This window comes from Fibroporia radiculosa (assembly GCF_000313525.1).
Source record: "Fibroporia radiculosa TFFH 294 genomic supercontigs, scaffold1246, whole genome shotgun sequence".
NCBI lineage: Eukaryota > Fungi > Basidiomycota > Agaricomycetes > Polyporales > Fibroporiaceae > Fibroporia > Fibroporia radiculosa.
This window is the reverse complement of record NW_012133277.1, coordinates 34,288-52,507: the sequence shown is the minus strand read 5'-3', so window position 1 is coordinate 52,507 and position 18,220 is coordinate 34,288. Positions and strand designations below refer to the sequence as shown.

At 49.1% G+C, this 18,220-nt stretch overlaps 7 protein-coding genes across 7 annotated transcripts; 4 read left to right on the top strand and 3 right to left on the bottom strand.

Annotated features, from left to right (window-relative positions):
• Window positions 1–234: 234 nt before the first annotated feature.
• FIBRA_02404 (uncharacterized protein) lies at window positions 235–4,865 on the bottom strand (the record flags this gene model as incomplete). Its single annotated transcript, XM_012324267.1, has 27 exons — window positions 235–348; window positions 398–478; window positions 531–586; window positions 642–770; window positions 823–972; window positions 1,023–1,079; window positions 1,134–1,193; window positions 1,254–1,339; window positions 1,392–1,486; window positions 1,539–1,702; window positions 1,756–1,879; window positions 1,944–2,060; window positions 2,115–2,266; window positions 2,325–2,531; window positions 2,592–2,778; window positions 2,834–3,099; window positions 3,155–3,397; window positions 3,459–3,619; window positions 3,675–3,772; window positions 3,826–3,887; window positions 3,941–3,959; window positions 4,045–4,125; window positions 4,176–4,286; window positions 4,337–4,416; window positions 4,467–4,538; window positions 4,593–4,756; window positions 4,819–4,865. 27 exons carry the CDS (start codon window positions 4,863–4,865, stop codon window positions 235–237), a joined length of 3,183 nt encoding a protein of 1,060 aa, XP_012179657.1.
• A 418-nt stretch (window positions 4,866–5,283) lies between these two features.
• FIBRA_02403 (uncharacterized protein) lies at window positions 5,284–7,518 on the top strand (the record flags this gene model as incomplete). The annotated part of the gene is made up of 6 exons (XM_012324266.1): window positions 5,284–5,584; window positions 5,636–6,082; window positions 6,135–6,241; window positions 6,298–6,421; window positions 6,475–6,518; window positions 6,571–7,518. The coding sequence occupies 6 exons, from the start codon at window positions 5,284–5,286 to the stop codon at window positions 7,516–7,518; spliced, it is 1,971 nt and encodes a 656-aa protein (XP_012179656.1).
• A 996-nt stretch (window positions 7,519–8,514) lies between these two features.
• FIBRA_02402 (uncharacterized protein) lies at window positions 8,515–9,607 on the top strand (the record flags this gene model as incomplete). Its single annotated transcript, XM_012324265.1, has 7 exons — window positions 8,515–8,598; window positions 8,654–8,774; window positions 8,824–8,998; window positions 9,045–9,107; window positions 9,163–9,199; window positions 9,253–9,444; window positions 9,500–9,607. The coding sequence occupies 7 exons, from the start codon at window positions 8,515–8,517 to the stop codon at window positions 9,605–9,607; spliced, it is 780 nt and encodes a 259-aa protein (XP_012179655.1).
• Window positions 9,608–11,118: 1,511 nt separating this feature from the next.
• Window positions 11,119–11,880, top strand: FIBRA_02401 (uncharacterized protein; the record flags this gene model as incomplete). Its single annotated transcript, XM_012324264.1, has 2 exons — window positions 11,119–11,184; window positions 11,266–11,880. 2 exons carry the CDS (start codon window positions 11,119–11,121, stop codon window positions 11,878–11,880), a joined length of 681 nt encoding a protein of 226 aa, XP_012179654.1.
• Window positions 11,881–12,215: 335 nt separating this feature from the next.
• On the bottom strand, window positions 12,216–14,870 carry FIBRA_02400 (uncharacterized protein; the record flags this gene model as incomplete). Its single annotated transcript, XM_012324263.1, has 8 exons — window positions 12,216–12,368; window positions 12,423–12,569; window positions 12,628–12,850; window positions 12,902–13,007; window positions 13,066–13,894; window positions 13,944–14,079; window positions 14,178–14,396; window positions 14,446–14,870. 8 exons carry the CDS (start codon window positions 14,868–14,870, stop codon window positions 12,216–12,218), a joined length of 2,238 nt encoding a protein of 745 aa, XP_012179653.1.
• A 242-nt stretch (window positions 14,871–15,112) lies between these two features.
• On the top strand, window positions 15,113–16,968 carry FIBRA_02399 (uncharacterized protein; the record flags this gene model as incomplete). The annotated part of the gene is made up of 5 exons (XM_012324262.1): window positions 15,113–15,220; window positions 15,276–15,529; window positions 15,666–16,585; window positions 16,639–16,817; window positions 16,867–16,968. The coding sequence occupies 5 exons, from the start codon at window positions 15,113–15,115 to the stop codon at window positions 16,966–16,968; spliced, it is 1,563 nt and encodes a 520-aa protein (XP_012179652.1).
• Window positions 16,969–17,323: 355 nt separating this feature from the next.
• On the bottom strand, window positions 17,324–17,801 carry FIBRA_02398 (uncharacterized protein; the record flags this gene model as incomplete). The annotated part of the gene is made up of 3 exons (XM_012324261.1): window positions 17,324–17,390; window positions 17,442–17,589; window positions 17,669–17,801. 3 exons carry the CDS (start codon window positions 17,799–17,801, stop codon window positions 17,324–17,326), a joined length of 348 nt encoding a protein of 115 aa, XP_012179651.1.
• Window positions 17,802–18,220: the final 419 nt, after the last annotated feature.

Here is an 18,220-nt window from a genome sequence, read left to right as displayed (position 1 = left end):
GAAATTATATCCCCACTCATTAGTGTGAATAGATTCATCGACTTAAGACACTTGTCGTTGTTCGCCAATTTATTAGGTGTATTATGTCAATACAGTGCGAGGCCGTTTCCTTAGACAGCGGATTACGATGATATACAGTGGTGATAACATATACAGGGCATTCTATAGTGGTACAAATGTCCGTGCGTGCGAGATCCAAAATAATATCCGACAAGAGAGGAGTAGCGGAGACTATTACCAGATTTCGTGATCAAATCGTTCTAAGGTAGTATTCGCATCCTCAACGTCTTTCTGTGCTTTCTTCCTCATGTAGAAGATTGGACAGTCTTTGCTTGTGCAAAGAACATCCTGTCAACGGAGTTCAGTCGTATGTTGAAAGCTCGTCAGAGGGACATACCTGGTGGAGCGAGCCTTGACATCGTTGACATTGTGTCCACAGCCGAGAGAAGCGTACTTGCAACTCTGATGCTGACGTAACCTAGGCATACACAGTCAACGAGGATCTAGTACACGTTTGCGATGACTCCTACTTGTTTCTGGAACAATTCGCTCATCCTCGGTCGGCAATTATTGCACACAGCGCCATCTGTACATACCATCAATATGAAAGCGAATCATACTTAACCTGTCTCACTATTCACCCTTAACACTATTATTTGCACGTATTGGTGTCTTGCAACCTAGACACGTTGTTGTTTTAATTGCGAACTTCATTAACCCACCCACAGATGGTGTCGCAATTTGGATTGTCCGCGTATGATCCCCAGATACTATGACAAGGGTCTCAACAATGATTCAACATCAAAAAGATTGCCAACTCACGTAGAGAGGCTGCCTTCTCCCCAAGAATTGGCTCGAAGATCCTCATGAGTGGATTGGATAGCTGATTCTCAAGGTAGTACTTTGTGTCAATAGGTATGTTGTTCTCCAAGACATATATTGGGTCTTCCGACTTCTCATACGCCGCAGCACCTATGGCGGGGTTCGACTCAAATCTGAACAAGTTAGAAAGTTTGGCTTACCTTTGACGCCCTTGATAATCACGTAGGCAACACGATCACCCAGAGCAGGTGCGGAACCTAAAAGATGATGAGATTAGGTAGTCGATCCGAAAAGATAACTTGTACACAGACCTGCATCTCGTTGTTTCATTCTCTCAGCGAGCTCAACGTGGGCTTGTTTGGCAGCATAATCTATATCGAACGGGCGTATCAGCAAGGGTTGACTTGAAATAGTCTGATGGAGGTTCTTACCAGCCTTTGCCAGTGCCTTGGTGATCACTAGTTGCGACATGTCGACTTTGTTCTGGAGAAGGTCGGCTATAATCTGCTTCGTATACCTGTAATAGGTGTTAAGTCGAGGAGAAGCAAGAAATTTGGTGGCACCCTCACTCTTCGGCACCCTTGACGTCGCGGTCAATAAGCATCTTGTGTAAACAAGTTTCAATGACAGTGGACACAAGTCGACAGTTATCACGACGGACAGTCTGTAACACAGATTCATCCTCGTGAGCTTCTCTAGCTTGAGATAGACCGTACCTCAATGCCCTTTGTGTCCATCTTGTCATACTTGTCTGGTCTTGTCCAGTATAGGCCGGCATATCGCTTCTTGCTAATTAGCAGATATGGAAAGTAAACTTTCTCGAACTCCAATTTGATGGGCTTTATGAACTTCGCAGTTACAAAATCTGCCGCTTGGGCCCCTACACGGAAAAACAGCTGAGAATGAGTTCAAAGATTCGGATAGTCAACCTACCAAGAGCCATGACGGTAGGGAGGTCAGTAGGTCCAAATTTAACCATGACTGAATCAGTATCTCCGTAGATGACGTGCGCATCGTGCGAGTGGCCATTGGCTACACAATATTCAGCCTCCACTTCCTTTATGATTGGAATTGAAACGGTTTCAGCGACCGCTTTGTCAAGACAATGATCTACAGTTCACCTGCTTGGTTTTCTCGATCATCTGTCGACCATACGCAGTAACACTTGAAGAAATGGGCAAACAAGGCAACTTTCCGATGGTCGCCCCGGTAAAACCATATACAGAGTTTGCACTGATCTGTGTATGACGATTTAGGCTAACGTAGGATTTGTGCAGTAGCGTACATCATACCTTCAAGGCAAGCTGACGGCCATCGAGCACTGCACGCTTGAACGGGTCGGTCTCTTTCTTGAGGTCGACCTTCGCGCGTTTACGAGCACCAATCAGGTCCTCAAGAATGGTAGGAAGAAGACCTTTTCTCTTGGAGGATGTGACAAAGAAGTCTGCACAAGTAGAGCAATGAATATCGTGAGATACACGACAACATGCAACTGGATTTACCATTATTTGGAGTCTGAATATAATCAACATCTTTCACAAGATGAAGGCGATCGATGACCTTCTTGTCAACCAATGTCGTGTAGCAGAGATTATGCGCCATCATGATGGAGGGATACAGCGAGCTAAAATCAAGAGTAGCTATCGGGACATCGTAGTATCCTTTCATTGGTTCAATGACAGTGGCGCCTTCGTATTGTTCATCGGAACCTACCAGCAGACTAGTGTATCAGCCATGGTTTGATTCAACCGCACAGCGACTGGTCATACCTTCGCCCTTCAGTGATGGAATAATATAACCATCATCGTTAGCCTTGCGGTATAACTGCGACAACACCTTGATTGATTGTCCCCGGGACAGGAGATAATTGAAGGGAACTCCTGTGACACGCGCCATCTCGGTGTAGTTGATGAAGCACATAAGTTTGTCTATCAACCGTTGGGGCAAGTACGCATCCTATTAACGTTCACTCAGCGCCAAACGTATAACATGCTTTAATCGAGTCGCTTACCTTGAGACAGTACACTGCCAAGCGTCTCCGTGACTCTGGCCCGCCATTTTGAAGGTCAGTAATGACAGAGTGGTGCACGTCTTCCTTCTGCTCTCCTAAGAACTGGGCGCAAACCGAGTTCAGCGTGTAGCTACGCAATTTATGTTCTCTCTGCATGTACTGCAAAACATCAATCTGCAAGCGTCCATCCAATGCAGTTTCTTTTGAGTCACGCTGACCAAATGCTTTTGACGAGAAGTGTGTTTCTTTAGTTTGCGCTTTGACACCTGGACAGCCACAATCACGACTCTATTGGGCGCGAAGATTCTGTGTCCGACTCACCGTTCATTCTGCCTAGGTACGGTAACATATTTGCCTTGATCGCCTTGGCCCTGTCCATGAGATATGGCAGATCGAAATTCGAACTGTTATAACCAATCACAACATCCGGATCAACTTCTTCAACGAATGCTCTCCATGAGTCTAGCATCTTCCCCTCGTCGTCAAATGATAAAACTTGGGAGCCAACGATGTGTGCGCAAGTATTCAGAGTGAAAATGTTACGGATGAACGGCTTGTTCTCGCCTAGAACGCACACGTTAGTGCTCAATCTGTTGTCTGATTCAGAAAAGAATGTGGAACTCACCCTGACGAGTAACCATATTTGCGATCTGGATAACTGGATCAATGCTGGGCTCGGGAAATATACCTTTGCGGCCCGCACATTCAATATCAAAGCTGAGGATTCGTAATGGGGCGATTTTAGACCATTGTCCCTCCGGAGTGTGCGAGACAAACTGATCCCATCTAGTCGTCTCGTCAGTGTACCTGTACCTCTACATATGCCTTAGGATATTCTTACTTAACAGTGAGCTCTATCTGACACTTAGAACGCTTCTTTTCTCCGCGGATAAGTTTATACTTCTTAGCGGGTATTTCGATCCAATTCATGCCAACGACCTGATTCCGGCTCTTCAGCTACATAGACGGGAGAGGATTTCGCATATACTCACTCTCGTGTCAATCATGAAGCGCAAAGTATACGCGATGTTGCTCTCAAAAGTAGGGACAGCATCTATAAACAGATCGCGGAAGTGACATTCACCCCTCTCAAAGAGCCGTAATTACGCAAAGGATAGTTCAGTTGCTACGTTCCGGTGAGACCACAAAAACTTATCTCTGATTTTGGGGAGGCTCCTTTGATCTGCGAGGGTAATCTTAATGAACATGACCCAATCATCGCCTTTATAACCCCACAGGCTGCGCTTTTTAACAAGCTCGACCCCACGAACGACAGCACCGGAGCCAGCGTTCTGAAAGCGATTCATCAATTGACAAATAAGCGACAGCGCATTACACTCACATTAAGATGATCGCAAAACGCGAATGTGTCACTTTCTGTGAAGCCGCGAGGAGTGGCAACATAGAAATACGGAAGAAAACCGGTGACTGTGGCCAGAACGCTGTGTCCGGCCTAATGATCTTGTTAGTGCATATGAAGAGATTCGCGTAGAGTGTATCCACCTCTGTCACACCAAACATTCTTATTCCAGCCCCACCATTATGTGAGTCTGTCGTCTCCTCGACATCTATCTGCTGGAACACTAAACCGAGCTTAGAGAGGAGCCCATAAACAAGACAAGTGGATGCCAACCAATGCTGTCCTTGCTTTCGTCAATGAGAGATAGAGGTGGCCTCGCCCAGCAATCCGCACCACCTTCAGCACCTGTATACTCGAGTAAATAGAGAACCTTGGTACGTGCAAAGGGACGCGTCGCACCTCTTGCTTCACCCGCTTCTTCTTTCAGTCGCTCGAGTACATCAGCAAACGATGGCTGCTGACTAGACTGCGATAGCTTTGAAGACGATTCAGATGGCCCCAGCTTCCGTCTCTTGGCTGATGGCTGGGTATCAGAATCTGGTTTGAATGTCTCCCCAATCACGCTGAGGGCGTAGACTTCGCGTTATTACCAGATGTACGAACGAGGCACACAGAAAATACCGACTTGGTTAGAGGAACATTCTCTTTAGCAGACAGTGAATTTGTCGCCATCGCTGGAGGGAATTGGATAATACTGAAATGAGAGAAGGAAACGCGACACGGTGTCTGAACGCGAATGAGACGCGTCTCGCGTAAGGCGTCCAACGCGCTTGGTCCTATTTGGTTCGTGGCTAAACGCGTCTGACTGTCTTGACTGCGGCCGACAATCATAAATGTTTCTCACTCGCGAGAGGTCATTATTTTTAACAGGCGTGGACTAGGCCGAACAATTCGCGGGGTTTTTGAAAAAAAAAAATATAGATGTGAGTTCCAAATTTTTGAAAAGAAATTTGCAGTGCAATCTGTATTAGTAGTCATATTGTCTGCATTTTCTGAGTCACCGGCAGTCATTCATATCCAACACCTTAAAAGCTCCATTACCCATCGGATTCTCAAGCCTTCTACTATCCCTGTGTCTGCCATCTATCCCATGTCATTCGCGCCGTATTATCATATATTTTCACTCCCGAAGGACCTGCTGGATACCATCATTCCCCGCGACGTTGTCAATCAAGCTCAGGCCTCTTCCAGCCCTCATTCTGAATCATCTGCCTCGCAGCCGTCTAATATTACGGGTGCTCGCGCATGCAACGTCTGTCCTGGTACAGCCTTTGTCGATGTCGATGCACAACGGTATCACTTCCGCTCTGATTGGCATCGATATAATGTCAAAGCTAAGCTGAACGGGGGGGATGGTGTCACGGAGAGCCAATTTGGTTTGCTGGTGGATGGTACACCTCTATTGTTAAACTATTGATATTCAGCGCTGAGCATATACACAGGGCTGGAGGATTCCCTGTCCGGTTCCGCTTCTTCATCCGACGGCGAATCTGACGACTCAGATGCAGTCGCAACTTTGATACAAAGAACTCGAATTTTAGCTCGATCGCCTTCACCTACATCTGCGTCTCTATCCACTCCCCAAACACCGCTAGCATGGTTTCATTCTCCTCCGTCTACTCAGATTGGTATCTATAAGGCTTTGTTTCCTCTTGCATCATCTTCCTCATACTTAAATGAACTGAAGGAAATGCAGAAAGGTGGAGAGGAAGGGCGTTCTTGGGCTATGTTTCTAGTCGCTGGTGGACATTTTGCTGGTGCCATTGTCCGTGTGAAACATCCTGACGGCGAAGACGAAAATCAGGGTAGCCTGACAAAGAAAGGGAAACCTAGGAAACTAAAGCCTGACACAGAAGTTCTCAAACACAAGACGTTCCACCGATATACCAGTCCGTTAATTTATTTATGTGTTTATATCGTGCTTAAATAGCATACAAATAGCTCGGAGGAAGCAAGGTGGTTCTCAATCAGTCAATGACAACGCGAAAAGCAAGGCCGTCAGTGCCGGTGCTATGCTGCGTCGATATGGAGAACAAGCACTCCGAGATGTGTGTTGTTGTCATCATGTCAACGAGAGTATGCCTTACTCAAGTAAGCCACGCAGGACATCCGCAGTCTTCTCCAAGATTGGGCAGAAGAGATAGAACAATGCGAGCTTATATGGATCCGTGCCAGTGTGTCGAATAGACGAATCTTCTTGGATTACGACGGAGCTATTATCACGAAAGGTATGCTTGTGATAGTATTTATAATCTTCAGAGGAATTGATATTTATGCTTAGGTGATTCACGCCTGCGCACATTCCCTTTCCCTACGCGACGTCCGGTAAGTATAATATCCCTCGTATCATGGGTTGGGTTTGAGTTTTTTTTGGCAGACACAATCAGAACTGTATCGCTGCCTCTTGGAACTTACTCGGGTGAAAGTTTCCCACTTCACGGAAGACGTACTCCGTGAGCAAGATGAAGCATATCTTGCTTCCCTTCCTAAGCCAAGGCCAAAGCCAACTATGGTCGCCCCGAAACTAGCACCAGAGGCAAGAAAAGAGAAACCCCGGCAATTGAGCGCGGAGGAGCAGCAGCTCCGTAGCGACTGGAATCGTCTCCTCGAGATGGTCACCAAAGGTCGCTTAGAATCTTTGAAAACATTTTGGGAGCGCGAAGGAAACAATCTTGGGAACATCAATGTCCAGATCCCAGAGTGGGCTAACGAGAGAGGCGGAACACTACTCCAAGTCGCCGCTCGGGCTGGACAGCCAGATGTAACACAGTGGCTGCTTGAAGACATGCATGCCGATCCCACTCTCGATGTTCCAGCGAACGGAGGTGCAGATGAGGACCCACATCAGTCAGACATGGAGGGTTCATCTCTACCGGCAGGCTTAAGACGCACTGCCTACGACCTAGCTCGTAGTCGTGCTGTTCGTGATGTCTATCGGCGCTGTGCTGCCATACATCCCGACTGGTGGGATTGGCTTGGGATCGAGAAAGGTGCACGCGTACCCAGTATCCTCAGTGCAGACATGGAGGATAACAGGGACGAGAAGAAGAAAGTGCGGAGGAAAGGGTTGAAGGATCGCATCAAAGATCGTGAAACTAAGGAGAAAGAATTGCCCGTAATTAGTCCTACATCAACAACTCCCTTCAACAATCAAGAATCAGGGAAGCGGACAGAATTGGTGAGTGGCCCGCGGAGGTTAGGTGGCTCTGCAGGAGCTAGTGAAGGAATTGTGGGGCTGACGCCAGAAATGAGGGCAAAAGTTGAGCGGGAGCGCAGGGCGCGGGCTGCTGAAGCTCGACTCAAGGCTCTGGGTGGTGTTCGGTAACACTTGTGCACGGATTATTGTAACTAGAAAATTCGCCTCACTGTTCTCCTGGCATATATTCCCCGTAGTTCGAAACAGCCCTTGACAACATGTTGTGCAAAAACTGGTGTGGTATTCATGGAACGTCGCATCCTTCCATTCATGCATCCGAGGATTCAACTTGAACTACGAGATCGATGCAACAAGTAGAATTTACAGGTAACTAGTCTAAAACACAACAACTTTGACTATACGGTATGGCTAGTCTCGTAACCAGACCTCAATAGGAGGAAGGAATCACGTGTAGTTACCGGATTTGGTGGGCGGAGAGCCAAAAATCCATGCTTGCTTCCTCCTATGAAGTCTGGTGAACTTTGCAAGGAGGGAGGGGGGTATCCATCACGCATAACAGATGTCACCAGTGACGATTCTGTGACCAGTTGCGTCTAATGCGTACAAGTGCATCGATCGCGTTGCAGCTACAGCGCGTCAGTCACTATATGCGCATGTATCCTATACAATTCATACAGAATTGTTGAGAAGGAGAGGCATGGTAAACGGCATTGTCTTCCCAGCACCGGTTCCTGCTATTACCATACAGTTTATGCCCAGGAGAATAGCCTCCGTCACATTGACTAGTCAGTCATAGGGCTCACAACTGTTAAACACCCGCGCAAACTTCTCGACGATTTGCTTCCGCGTTTCCTCAGACGAATGTCTTGACGGCTTCCTGGCGTGCATTCTCAAGAACTGTAGTCGACGCAGATGATAAGCTGCCAGACGTTACATGTGGTGATATCGACGCCGACACAGTAGGGATCATATTTGAGAGGCTATACGATACATTCGAAATCTATTCAAACAGTGCGAGACTTGGTCATAGCGGTTCTGCGTGACACTGGGCCGCATCGTAGTGCGAGGTCACGAGACGCGCGTGACGGATACCCCCACGAATTGACGCAGAGTAATCTTCACCAGTCTTCCCCATCTTGTGTGGTGACGCTGGCTCTGGGCAGCATGGCGTCAGCAGCGTTCTCTGATCGCCCACTGAAAAAGTTGATTCTGTTCGATGTTGATGAAACTCTGACCCCGGCTCGACAAGTATGTGATCAGACCTCATTTGCCTGCCTGCTGCTTCCCTCAAAACAACTGCTAGGTAGTATCGCTTGAGATGGTAGAATTACTGCGCGCATTGCGCAAAAAGGTTGTTATTGGGGTAGTTGGTGGATCGGACCTTGTCAAGATCTCTGAGCAATTGGCTGTGCCGGGGTCCACAGGTACATATTGCTCACAACTATGTCGCATACCTATTCATCCTACGCGAAGTCATACAGGAATTTGATTACGTTTTTGCGGAGAATGGCTTAACCGCATATAAGCTACAGAAGGTCCTGCCATCCCAGTCGTTCATCAAGTTTGTAGGCGAAGAGCGCTACAAAGTACTGGCAAACTTCATTTTGCATTATATTGCTGACCTTGATATCCCGATCAAACGGCAAGTGTTTAATTGTTATGTTATATTTAATCTCGTATCTAAGTCATCCCAGTGGGACATTCATTGAATTCCGTAATGGAATGGTCAACGTGAGCCCTATAGGCAGGAATGCAACGTGAGTGGACACCTGGGCGTGTTGTAAATCTCACCGCGTGCTCACTTATATGTAGAATTCAAGAACGTCATGAATTCGAGCAGTACGACAAGGTATGCTTTCCGTTACACTTTTGGCTCGTAGATATCCGACATGCTCTCCGCAGGAACATGGCGTCCGGGCTGCTTTTGTGACAATTCTCCGGGAGAAATTTGCAGACTACGGCCTCACATATTCGATTGGTGGGAAGATATCCTTCGATATATTTCCGAATGGGTGGGATAAAACGTATTGTCTGCGTCACGTCGAAGACGAGCAATTTGAGGAAATACACTTTTTTGGGGACAAGACGTACAAGGTATGTATCATGTTACTCCGCGCCACCTATAATGCGCTCATATTTTTAACCATAGGGCGGCAATGATTATGAGCTATATTCTGATCCGCGGACCATCGGTCATTCGGTTTCCAATCCCGCGCACACTATGCAGTTATTGAAGGAGTTCCTGCAGGATTTGTAGTGACTCGTATGAACGAACCCAAGGCGTGTGCATGTCTGGTTTGTTTGTTAATTTGAGGTAAAGTGTACGATGCAATGATCAAAGGACTAGTGACCGTAATCGCTCAAAGGTCAACAATTGTAACAAAGATGGAATGCCACATGCAATGACCTGATAATTTTGCTAGCATCTGGCGGCTCATAATGCTTCTCGCGTTGCTCTTTGATTGTTATGTGAGTATGGAACAGGCGCCTGGATGGGGTTTACTCAGCTTGGCGAGTCGAGGCGAGTCGATGAGTCGGATGCTTGTTTAAGATAGTATACATTCCTCGAGATGTCCTTCGCGAACAGAGGCCGGGAGAAGTGGCACGGCTCCGAGCGGTCTGTACGGGTCAGGTCCACCGCGTCCGAGGGTGCGAGGTATGTCAGAGATGGATATCTGTAGCTTGCGAAGACTAGAGCAGGGCATCAGTGTGCTTGCAGTGGGAGACTAGCGGAATACGACTCAGTGTCAAATTAGACCTCCATCAGGTGGAGCTTCGTTATAGACGAGTCTGGGGCAAGCAGGTAGGGAGGGCAGGAACAGTGACCGACGCGGTGGCAGCAAGCTCGAAGGATATACTAGTGGTGCTAGCGTGGAGGGGAGCTCCTACAAATGATTTTAACACCTTCATTTCCAACATGAGCATGACTAGTGTGCAAATAGCATGGGGTGGCCAGAGTACTCTCTCGCAGCGACTTTTTCATCTCCTCTCTGCTGGGTATTGCCAGCCTGTCACATTAAATATTTGTAGTACTGTAGCCTGCGGGCGAACTCCAATGGGTGAAATGCATAACACTTATGATGGGTGAATGACAAGCTGTTGGTGATAACAGATGTCTTTGAGGTCATTGTCGGAGCAATTGTAAAGTGAAGTCCGGCTAATCCGTGGCTAATCCAACCTTTATCAATTTGAATTTACGGGAAATTCGATGTTGAATTATTATATAATAATAATTCAGGTTATGTGGAGACTTATATAAGTTAATTTGGCCATATATAAGCAAAAATTCTGGGAAAATATTGTTTACCTGAGCTTCATGCATGGTCATCATTTTTCCCTCTAGTGCCCTTGTAAACATTGCTCAGACTGTGATACAACTGACTGCAATCCCTTGTGAATGGGGTCATTGTGGTGCAAGGCTTAATTGCTGGAAGGCACTCCAAGAGGTGTGTTGTAACTTTTTTTGACATCATTGTCAGTTTAGAGCACATCACAAAGCACTGGGTACATGGGAGCTTCAAGTTATGCAAACATAGTGGGGAATATCAAATCTGGGCTGACATGTATTTCAATGAACATGGCCACATGCTCATGCATACTTATTCCAATTCTAGCATCTCCACTTACATTGTGGAAAGGTTGAACTTGAAGTGGTACATTTTATCTCATCATCAGATGCTGAGTGCAATTCTAACAATGTAAATGGTTTCTAGGGCTCATTTGAATGTCAAATTCTGCGATGCACAGGTCATACACAGACAACACTTCATGACCTCCAGCAACACATGGAGCTCAGCCATATGTCTAGATTCCATATACCATGTCCAGCACAAGGTGTGTTTATGAATATACTACTCTATTGACAGAGAGGCAATGCTGGAACTTAAGCACTCATGTTATCAAGACTGTGGACAGGCCTTTGCACGACAGACACAGCTTGTGGAGCATTTCAACAGTGCCCATACAGATCTTCTGGGTGAAGGCTGGCCACCCCCGTTGGGAAAACTGAAGCTTGTCCGAACACCATGTATTCGCACAGCATATACCAATGATCTTCCTGCCATTCCGTCCTCAAGCACTCCCTCGTATGACATGGTTGCACCACACATCACCCGCGCCCTTAAAAGGCCCCTAGAACTTAGTCAGTTGCAGCTCTCTTCTTCACAGCGCACGCGGAAGTGGGCGAAAATGGCTGTACAGGAGCCAGTGGAAGAGGAGGAGGATGATGACATGGAAGTATTGGAAGACCTACCCTCAGAGCTTGCCCTCCCTAGCGGCCGGGAGTTCTTCTCTGACTTCATCTTCCGCAGGAAGCCACCAGAGCCCGCGGCACAGCTCGCACGCCCGCAATACATTGTGTTCCTCCCTATCCGCGAGGAGCCGCCGGTCAGCATGGGTTACGGCGCCTTCAAAGCGAGGTTCGCAGAACTGGAGAGGGCGGGACTCATCGACGGTACTGGCGAATGGCCGGACGAGTCGAGCAGATCTGAACCTCCAGAGGGCTTCAAGCGTCCCTTCGAAAAATCGTAGACGACAACCAAATGCTCAGTGCCATAACAGTTTCGTCATCCCTTTCTCCACATTCCAAGTCATACGCTTTCGCTCCGCGCTTTCATAGCATGATTTATTTGAGCCCTTTAACCTGTATTGCTGTGCTTCTCTTGAATTTCCCGTCCTTTACGTAAAACATAGTTACTGCATGGCTGAAGAGTCACTGGTCGTTCAGAACAGACACGTTCAGATTAGATACGCCACTGCAGTAATGTGTAGGCAGTGATGCCAATGATTTTGATAAGCTTTGTACACTCTATTCGACGCACATGAATCAAAGTAAAGGCGAGTAATGCGCTGACATAGTGCATCAATTAAATGCCTGCCTTGCGAGTTTTGAGCTCGGAAAGGTAAAGATGCGCACGGCCAAGCATCCAAATAGTAAAGGAGAATTTGAAATTTGGGTATGCAATTGTAACGCTCTTGTTGAAGATCCCCTCCATCGCTTCTTGTGACCATGAACCATCCTGCCAGACATGATGAATTAGCTGCAGACTTATGCTACCGATTCAAGCTCATACCGGATTTTGACGCGACATAACAAGCCGAACCGCGTGCTCAATGGGCTCAGAGTGGGGATATCGGGCATAAATGAGCGCCATGGTCGCCCAGCAGGTTTGCACGACCTGTGTGTACTCATGCTCCACCCATGTACTCGTCTCACAGGACTGAACGAACGACGGGTGTGAGAGCATGAACTCGACTTATGAAGGGCATCGTACGTACCTTGTAGCTCTCTCCCCAACCACCGTCCGTCCGCTGGTGTCGGAGGAGAAACTCACAAGCCTTCTTGGCGTATGAACTTGTCTCATATGTCTCACCTACAAGGGCAAGACTCTCGCATGCAAACTGGGCAGCATAGGTGAAACAGATCCCCCATGATCCAACCCAGCCACCTTCTGGCGTCTGTGCTCTATGCAAGTAATCGACTGCATGATCAATAACCCGCCTACGGACGCGTTAGTCAACCTATGCTCGATGCTCTGCGGTCCAGACGTACTGAATATCGGCTGAGCGATAGTAGGGGTAGTGTTTACGGAAAATTGACAAAGCGGTAATGGAGGACGTCGTACATTCGGGGTAACTATGCTCGATCATAATGTCACCTATCAAGAAACGACAAGTTGAAATTTTTTCCTTCACCAAGGTCGAGTGGAAACGCACCGAAAACTTCTGCAGGATTCAGCATTTCCAGCCACCATGGTCCACGAATCAGCTCGTAGCTAGCAAAGCCGCCGTCGGGATTTTGCATGCCCAGTAAAAGATCCACACTGTCGCACATCCGCCGCTCAGAAACCAGCTTGGGAGAGGACCTAAATTCCTGGATTAGATTATGAGGAAAAGGCGATATTGACACCCACTCGAGATGTTCTTGAATGTACAAGACCGCCTTTAAGCCCTCCCCGGTACAGTCGCTGACTGTATAACCCTGGGTCCTGGTACTAAACGGCCATGCACCCTTCGTTGAGTGGCGATATGAGGTCTCGTAGTGTTTCGGATTGTGCTGGATCTGACACTGGTCTAACCACTGCAGTGCTCTGATCAGGCTCTCCCTGTTGTCTGTCTCGTGCCCTAATCCTGTCTCTACCAATGCCTCCGTGATGAACGCAATATCCCACAGCTGGCTGCCGTTCGTACCGCACATGCGCATACCCTCCTTTCCAACCCACAGGAAGTCCTTCCGCATCTCACGGTGTAGCTTGTACGCTTCGCTCTCCTGCCCGTCCACGATTGTGCGCACGACGAGATTCATCATCTTCGAGACCGGCCCCAGCGTCTGATAGCCTGTGTTTTCGTCCTCTTGCACGATGAGCTTGTAACACTTGTCCATTGCGACGCGCCGCAAGGGCGGGAATGCGCAGGGCTCGTATATGTTAAGAATGGAGTAGAGGGTGTCGAAGAGTCGCGAGTGCGGACAGTAGAGGTCGGCGTGGCAGACATTATTACGCTGCGCGGGCCAGTTTATGCTATAGTAACTTTGGGGATATAGTTCCTGAGGTTCGTGAGCGGCGTCATGAGTGGAAAGAAATAGCTGCCTTTACCTGTCGAAGGGCAAGAACAAGTTCATTCTCCTCCATTTTGAAACGCATAGCGTACAAGTATGCCATTGGTACGTAGACCGTGCGCGTGTGAATCCACCACCTGTGAGGATGGAATGGAATTGCGTCAGGTAGCAGCCTGCGTAAATTTTAGAAGTTGTCAGTATATGATATTTGGATACATTAAAGCGCGTAGTCCGAAAAAGCAGAGCTCGTCCACCTAAAGTGTGCACTCACCAAAGCTCCGGGGGTATTGAATTATTTCCATCCCAATCGTATACATTGAGCACAGCGAGCCAGAACTTTCCCCAGGATGGGACACCAGTTGCACCGCCAAGTTTATGCAGCGTGGCCCTGGCCTTCACAAGCGTTGGGTGATCGGCAGAGCAGCCGAGTATGCGCATGACGCAATAGTTCAGCGCTGTGCCAAATGCGGTGGACTGGCCTTCAATATGGCTATACAAGTTTTATTGCGAGATTATCTAGATGCAGAAGGAAAACGCACAGTCCCCAACCACCGTCCTCGGGATGGGCGAGGTTAATGAGATAACGAATCATCTCGAGTCGCTCCTCGCGAGTAAAGCTCATGCCCGAGACATACGATCCAATAACGAGCCCGGGAAGGAGGAACATGGGCCCGCCATACTCACCAGGCCAGTGACCGTCCGCATCCTGGAGACGCTTGTAGAAGGTGTAGCCGTTACGAGCTGCATCAAGCGGGTCTTTGGGAGCCGGGAGAGCAGGAAGGTCGAGGGGGATGCCAAGCCAATACTTGTCGATGTCGGACTGGGGCCAGGCGATGCACTCTTCGTCTGTGTACAGATAGTGCCAAATGTGACGGCCGTCTTCAGAGCAGCGGAGACGCCAGCGCGAGTAGTCAGTAAAGGTTTCCTTTCCGGAGACAGGGATGTCGAGCGGGGCGTACGACATTATGGTCACTCTACGCAGACAGGACTGCGGATGGAAGTGTGTATTATGAGCGAAGTATATATTTGCGAGCGCGGTGGTACGATGAATGAACTGCGAACGTGATTCTTTCAATGCATCGTCAAACGGTCCCAGTTCGCGTCGACGCGTCCTGTCGTCGCGTTTGCGCTCCCACGCGTCCGCTCTCCCCCGTTGACTCTCGTCTCCGCCCTTCCCAGATAAAGTTAAATAAATCATCAAACTCCATGAGCAGTAACTCTTTTCGCGACTCCATCGTGGTCGTGCTCGACACCAGTCGATCCACAATCAAGGCGGGACTTGGCCTCCATGATCTTCTCCGACCTCCTTCAATTGTGAATTCCATTATTTCATGCCCTTGTTTGCTTATTTCAATATATGATCATCCAGGAAATACTCGCGCGAGTCGGCCTACCGAGGAATGCAACAGTGAACAGTGATATTGCTATGAATGGAACTAGCGGGGACGCGCATGATGGTCCGTCAACATCCAAAGCTACGAGTCCAGCAGTGGGCGCGAAGGTGACAGATTATCTGGTCGGCACGCAGCTAGACGAGGCAGTTATTGCTGAGCAGGATTTGGCGATTTTCTGGCCCTTTGCCGAGGGTGATATCAGTGACTGGGTGCAGGCCGAGGCGCTCTGGTACGCTCTGTTGTCTTATACAAGTGATTAGTGGTGGAAACTCATTCATGATGCATCTGTTCTGTGTCTGTTGAACACCACCTACTGCCTATTCTACTTCTCATGTCTTACTCGAACATGGGCTTATCCTTTGCAGGAAGTACGTTCTCTTCAATCTGCTTCACCTCCGCCGCATGCAAATGGAATCCCCCGTCCTCCTCTCACTCCCATGCGGCCTGTCGCGCGGGGCCCATGAGCACATATGCCAGCTCTTCTTCGAGCGCTTCAACGTCGCCGCGTTCTCTCTACTCGAGCGACCCACCGCCCAATTCTACGCCGCCATCACAGCCACGAGCCAGCTTAGCGGTGTAGTAGTTGACATTGATCGCACGTGGACGGACGTGACACCTATATACGACGGCGTACCTGTGCATGCTGCGCGAGTCAGCGTCGGTGCCGGACTGGAGGACTGCGTCAAGCACCTGGCGGCTCATCTAGCCTCAAATCAGAACATAGTGGCCGCGCTTGCAGAACCTCCAGCTGTGGAAGAGCAGGGCGAGGGCCTGCAGCCCCTTCCGTTGGATGAGAAGGGCCGCGAAGTGGCCCTGGAAGAGCTTGCGCGGCAGCTGTGGACAGACGGTCTGATCAGAGTCATGGCAGAGGGTGAAGCAGGCGCGGTGCGAGACATGGAGGAGCTCAGCGCGGACAACGGGGACATTAATATTGCGGCGATTGTCGTGGCGGGGAAGGAGAAAGCTGTGATTGAGAGCGGCATGCGGAAAAAAGCGGCAAGGGCGAGCGCGGTGGAGCAGGCACGGGCAAAGGAGATCGAGGCGAGGGATCTTGTGGAGGTGTCCTGGCGTGGGAGAACGATCACAATTGGGAGAGAGAGGCATAGGTTTTGCGAGCCGCTTTTTGACGTGAGCGTCAGGATGAAGGGGAAGGAGCGGGAGAGGGTCCCGATACTGCCTTTGCACACAGCGGTAGGAGAGGCAGTGAACAGAACAGAGGTGGACCAGCGTGCATATATCTGGCAAGGCCTCTTTGTTACGGGAGACATTGCGAACCATGTGAAAGGTACGTCCTCCGTCGATTCGATGTACCCTTTGTTGATACCACTTTTGTCACAGGAATGGGAGTGGCATTGCAGGCACGTCTTTCATCATTCATTACCAACAGCTCAGATCCACAACACAACGAGGTGCAACCTCGCGCTATCCGCACGCTCAAGATTCCGGATTATTTTGCGGAATACCGGGAAAGGGGAGACGGAATGGCGTCTTTTTTAGGCTCGAGCATTGTTGCAAAAGTATGTAGTGCACCAATTTCAGCATGTCTGCCGCTGAAGTGGTACACAGATTACATTCAGCGATTCGGCAGGCAAAAATTTCGTGTCAAAGTCAGACTACACGAACCAGGGTCCAAGAGCGGTGCTGGGAATGTCGCCGTCTATGCTATGACACCTTCCTATTGTCAATGGTTGATTCGTATTTTATCGATCTGCAGTGCAGACACTCCTACAGCAAGCTTCAGGACTCATTAAAGTCCTACCTTATCCCCCAAGACAGAGTGACTTGAGTGACTGATGTAACGCAGTGTAAATGGTCGGTGTGCAAGCTGAAAACTGTTACTAGGTCCTACAATATACTGAACACGAGACAGCTAAGGTCCAGGAGCAGCGTATTTGGTGCAATGTCAAGCATATTGTGCATAACAACCCATAATTGATGTCGAGGGCAGTAGAGTAACTCATACATAGCCTATCATAATGACTCGGATGCAATGCCCGCACCGATTATCACTCAGCCTGTGCTTTTATGAGGCCTGACCCTCTGCAACGGTAAGGAGATCACTGTCTCCCGGGTCGGAGACGGTCATCACGCTAAATGGGGAAAATTAGGCAGACCGAGATGCAAATTACGTGTATGCTCACCCAACACGGAAAAGCTTTCCTGCGGCAGTGCCGAGGGCGACGTTCGTTCCGGCAAAGTGATGGACGGAAGTCTTGGAAAGCATGGCGTAGTACTCAAGCTCAGACTTGCGGAGCGGGGGACAGTTGCCGGCAATAAGGACGAGTTTTGCTACAGACGATGTTAGCACAAGGGACCTTCTCAGCATCGCGCTCCAGTCCCCGAGTTGGAGTTGGACGTGAGGACTCACCCTTGCCGCTGCGCATCTGCTTGAGGGCGGACTTGTATCCGAGGGTGTATTTTCCGGACTTCACGACGAGAGCGAGACGGGATGCGATGGACTCGGTTGCCTTAGCGGCCTTGGACTTTTTGGTGGGGGCCATCGCGGTCGTGAGGGTGGTGTCGGATAGGAATCGCGAAGCTGTCGATGTCGGTGGCGGGGGCGTTGGCTTCGGCGGTATTGCCGAAAGGGGACAAGACGACTGTACAGTTCCGGTATAAGGTTGAAGATCCGCTCAGCTCTTAACCCGAGTGCAGGGTTGAGTGCAAGGGGCAATGGTGGCGTGCTAGTGATGCCATTCCCTCTCGGTCACCTCCGCGAGCGGCCACCTGCGCTCTCACAAATCGCCCCAAATTCCGAATTACAGATTCCTTTTAATCCACCCAGCCCGCTCTCTCCCGGCCGCGGTGCGGTGGCTCTTACTCACAACTCTCCCTTACGCGAATACACGACTGCTTACGTTGATCCATCACGAGGTACGGGTCGATCAGAAACGACTTGTGCATGTCGCACAACCTGCTT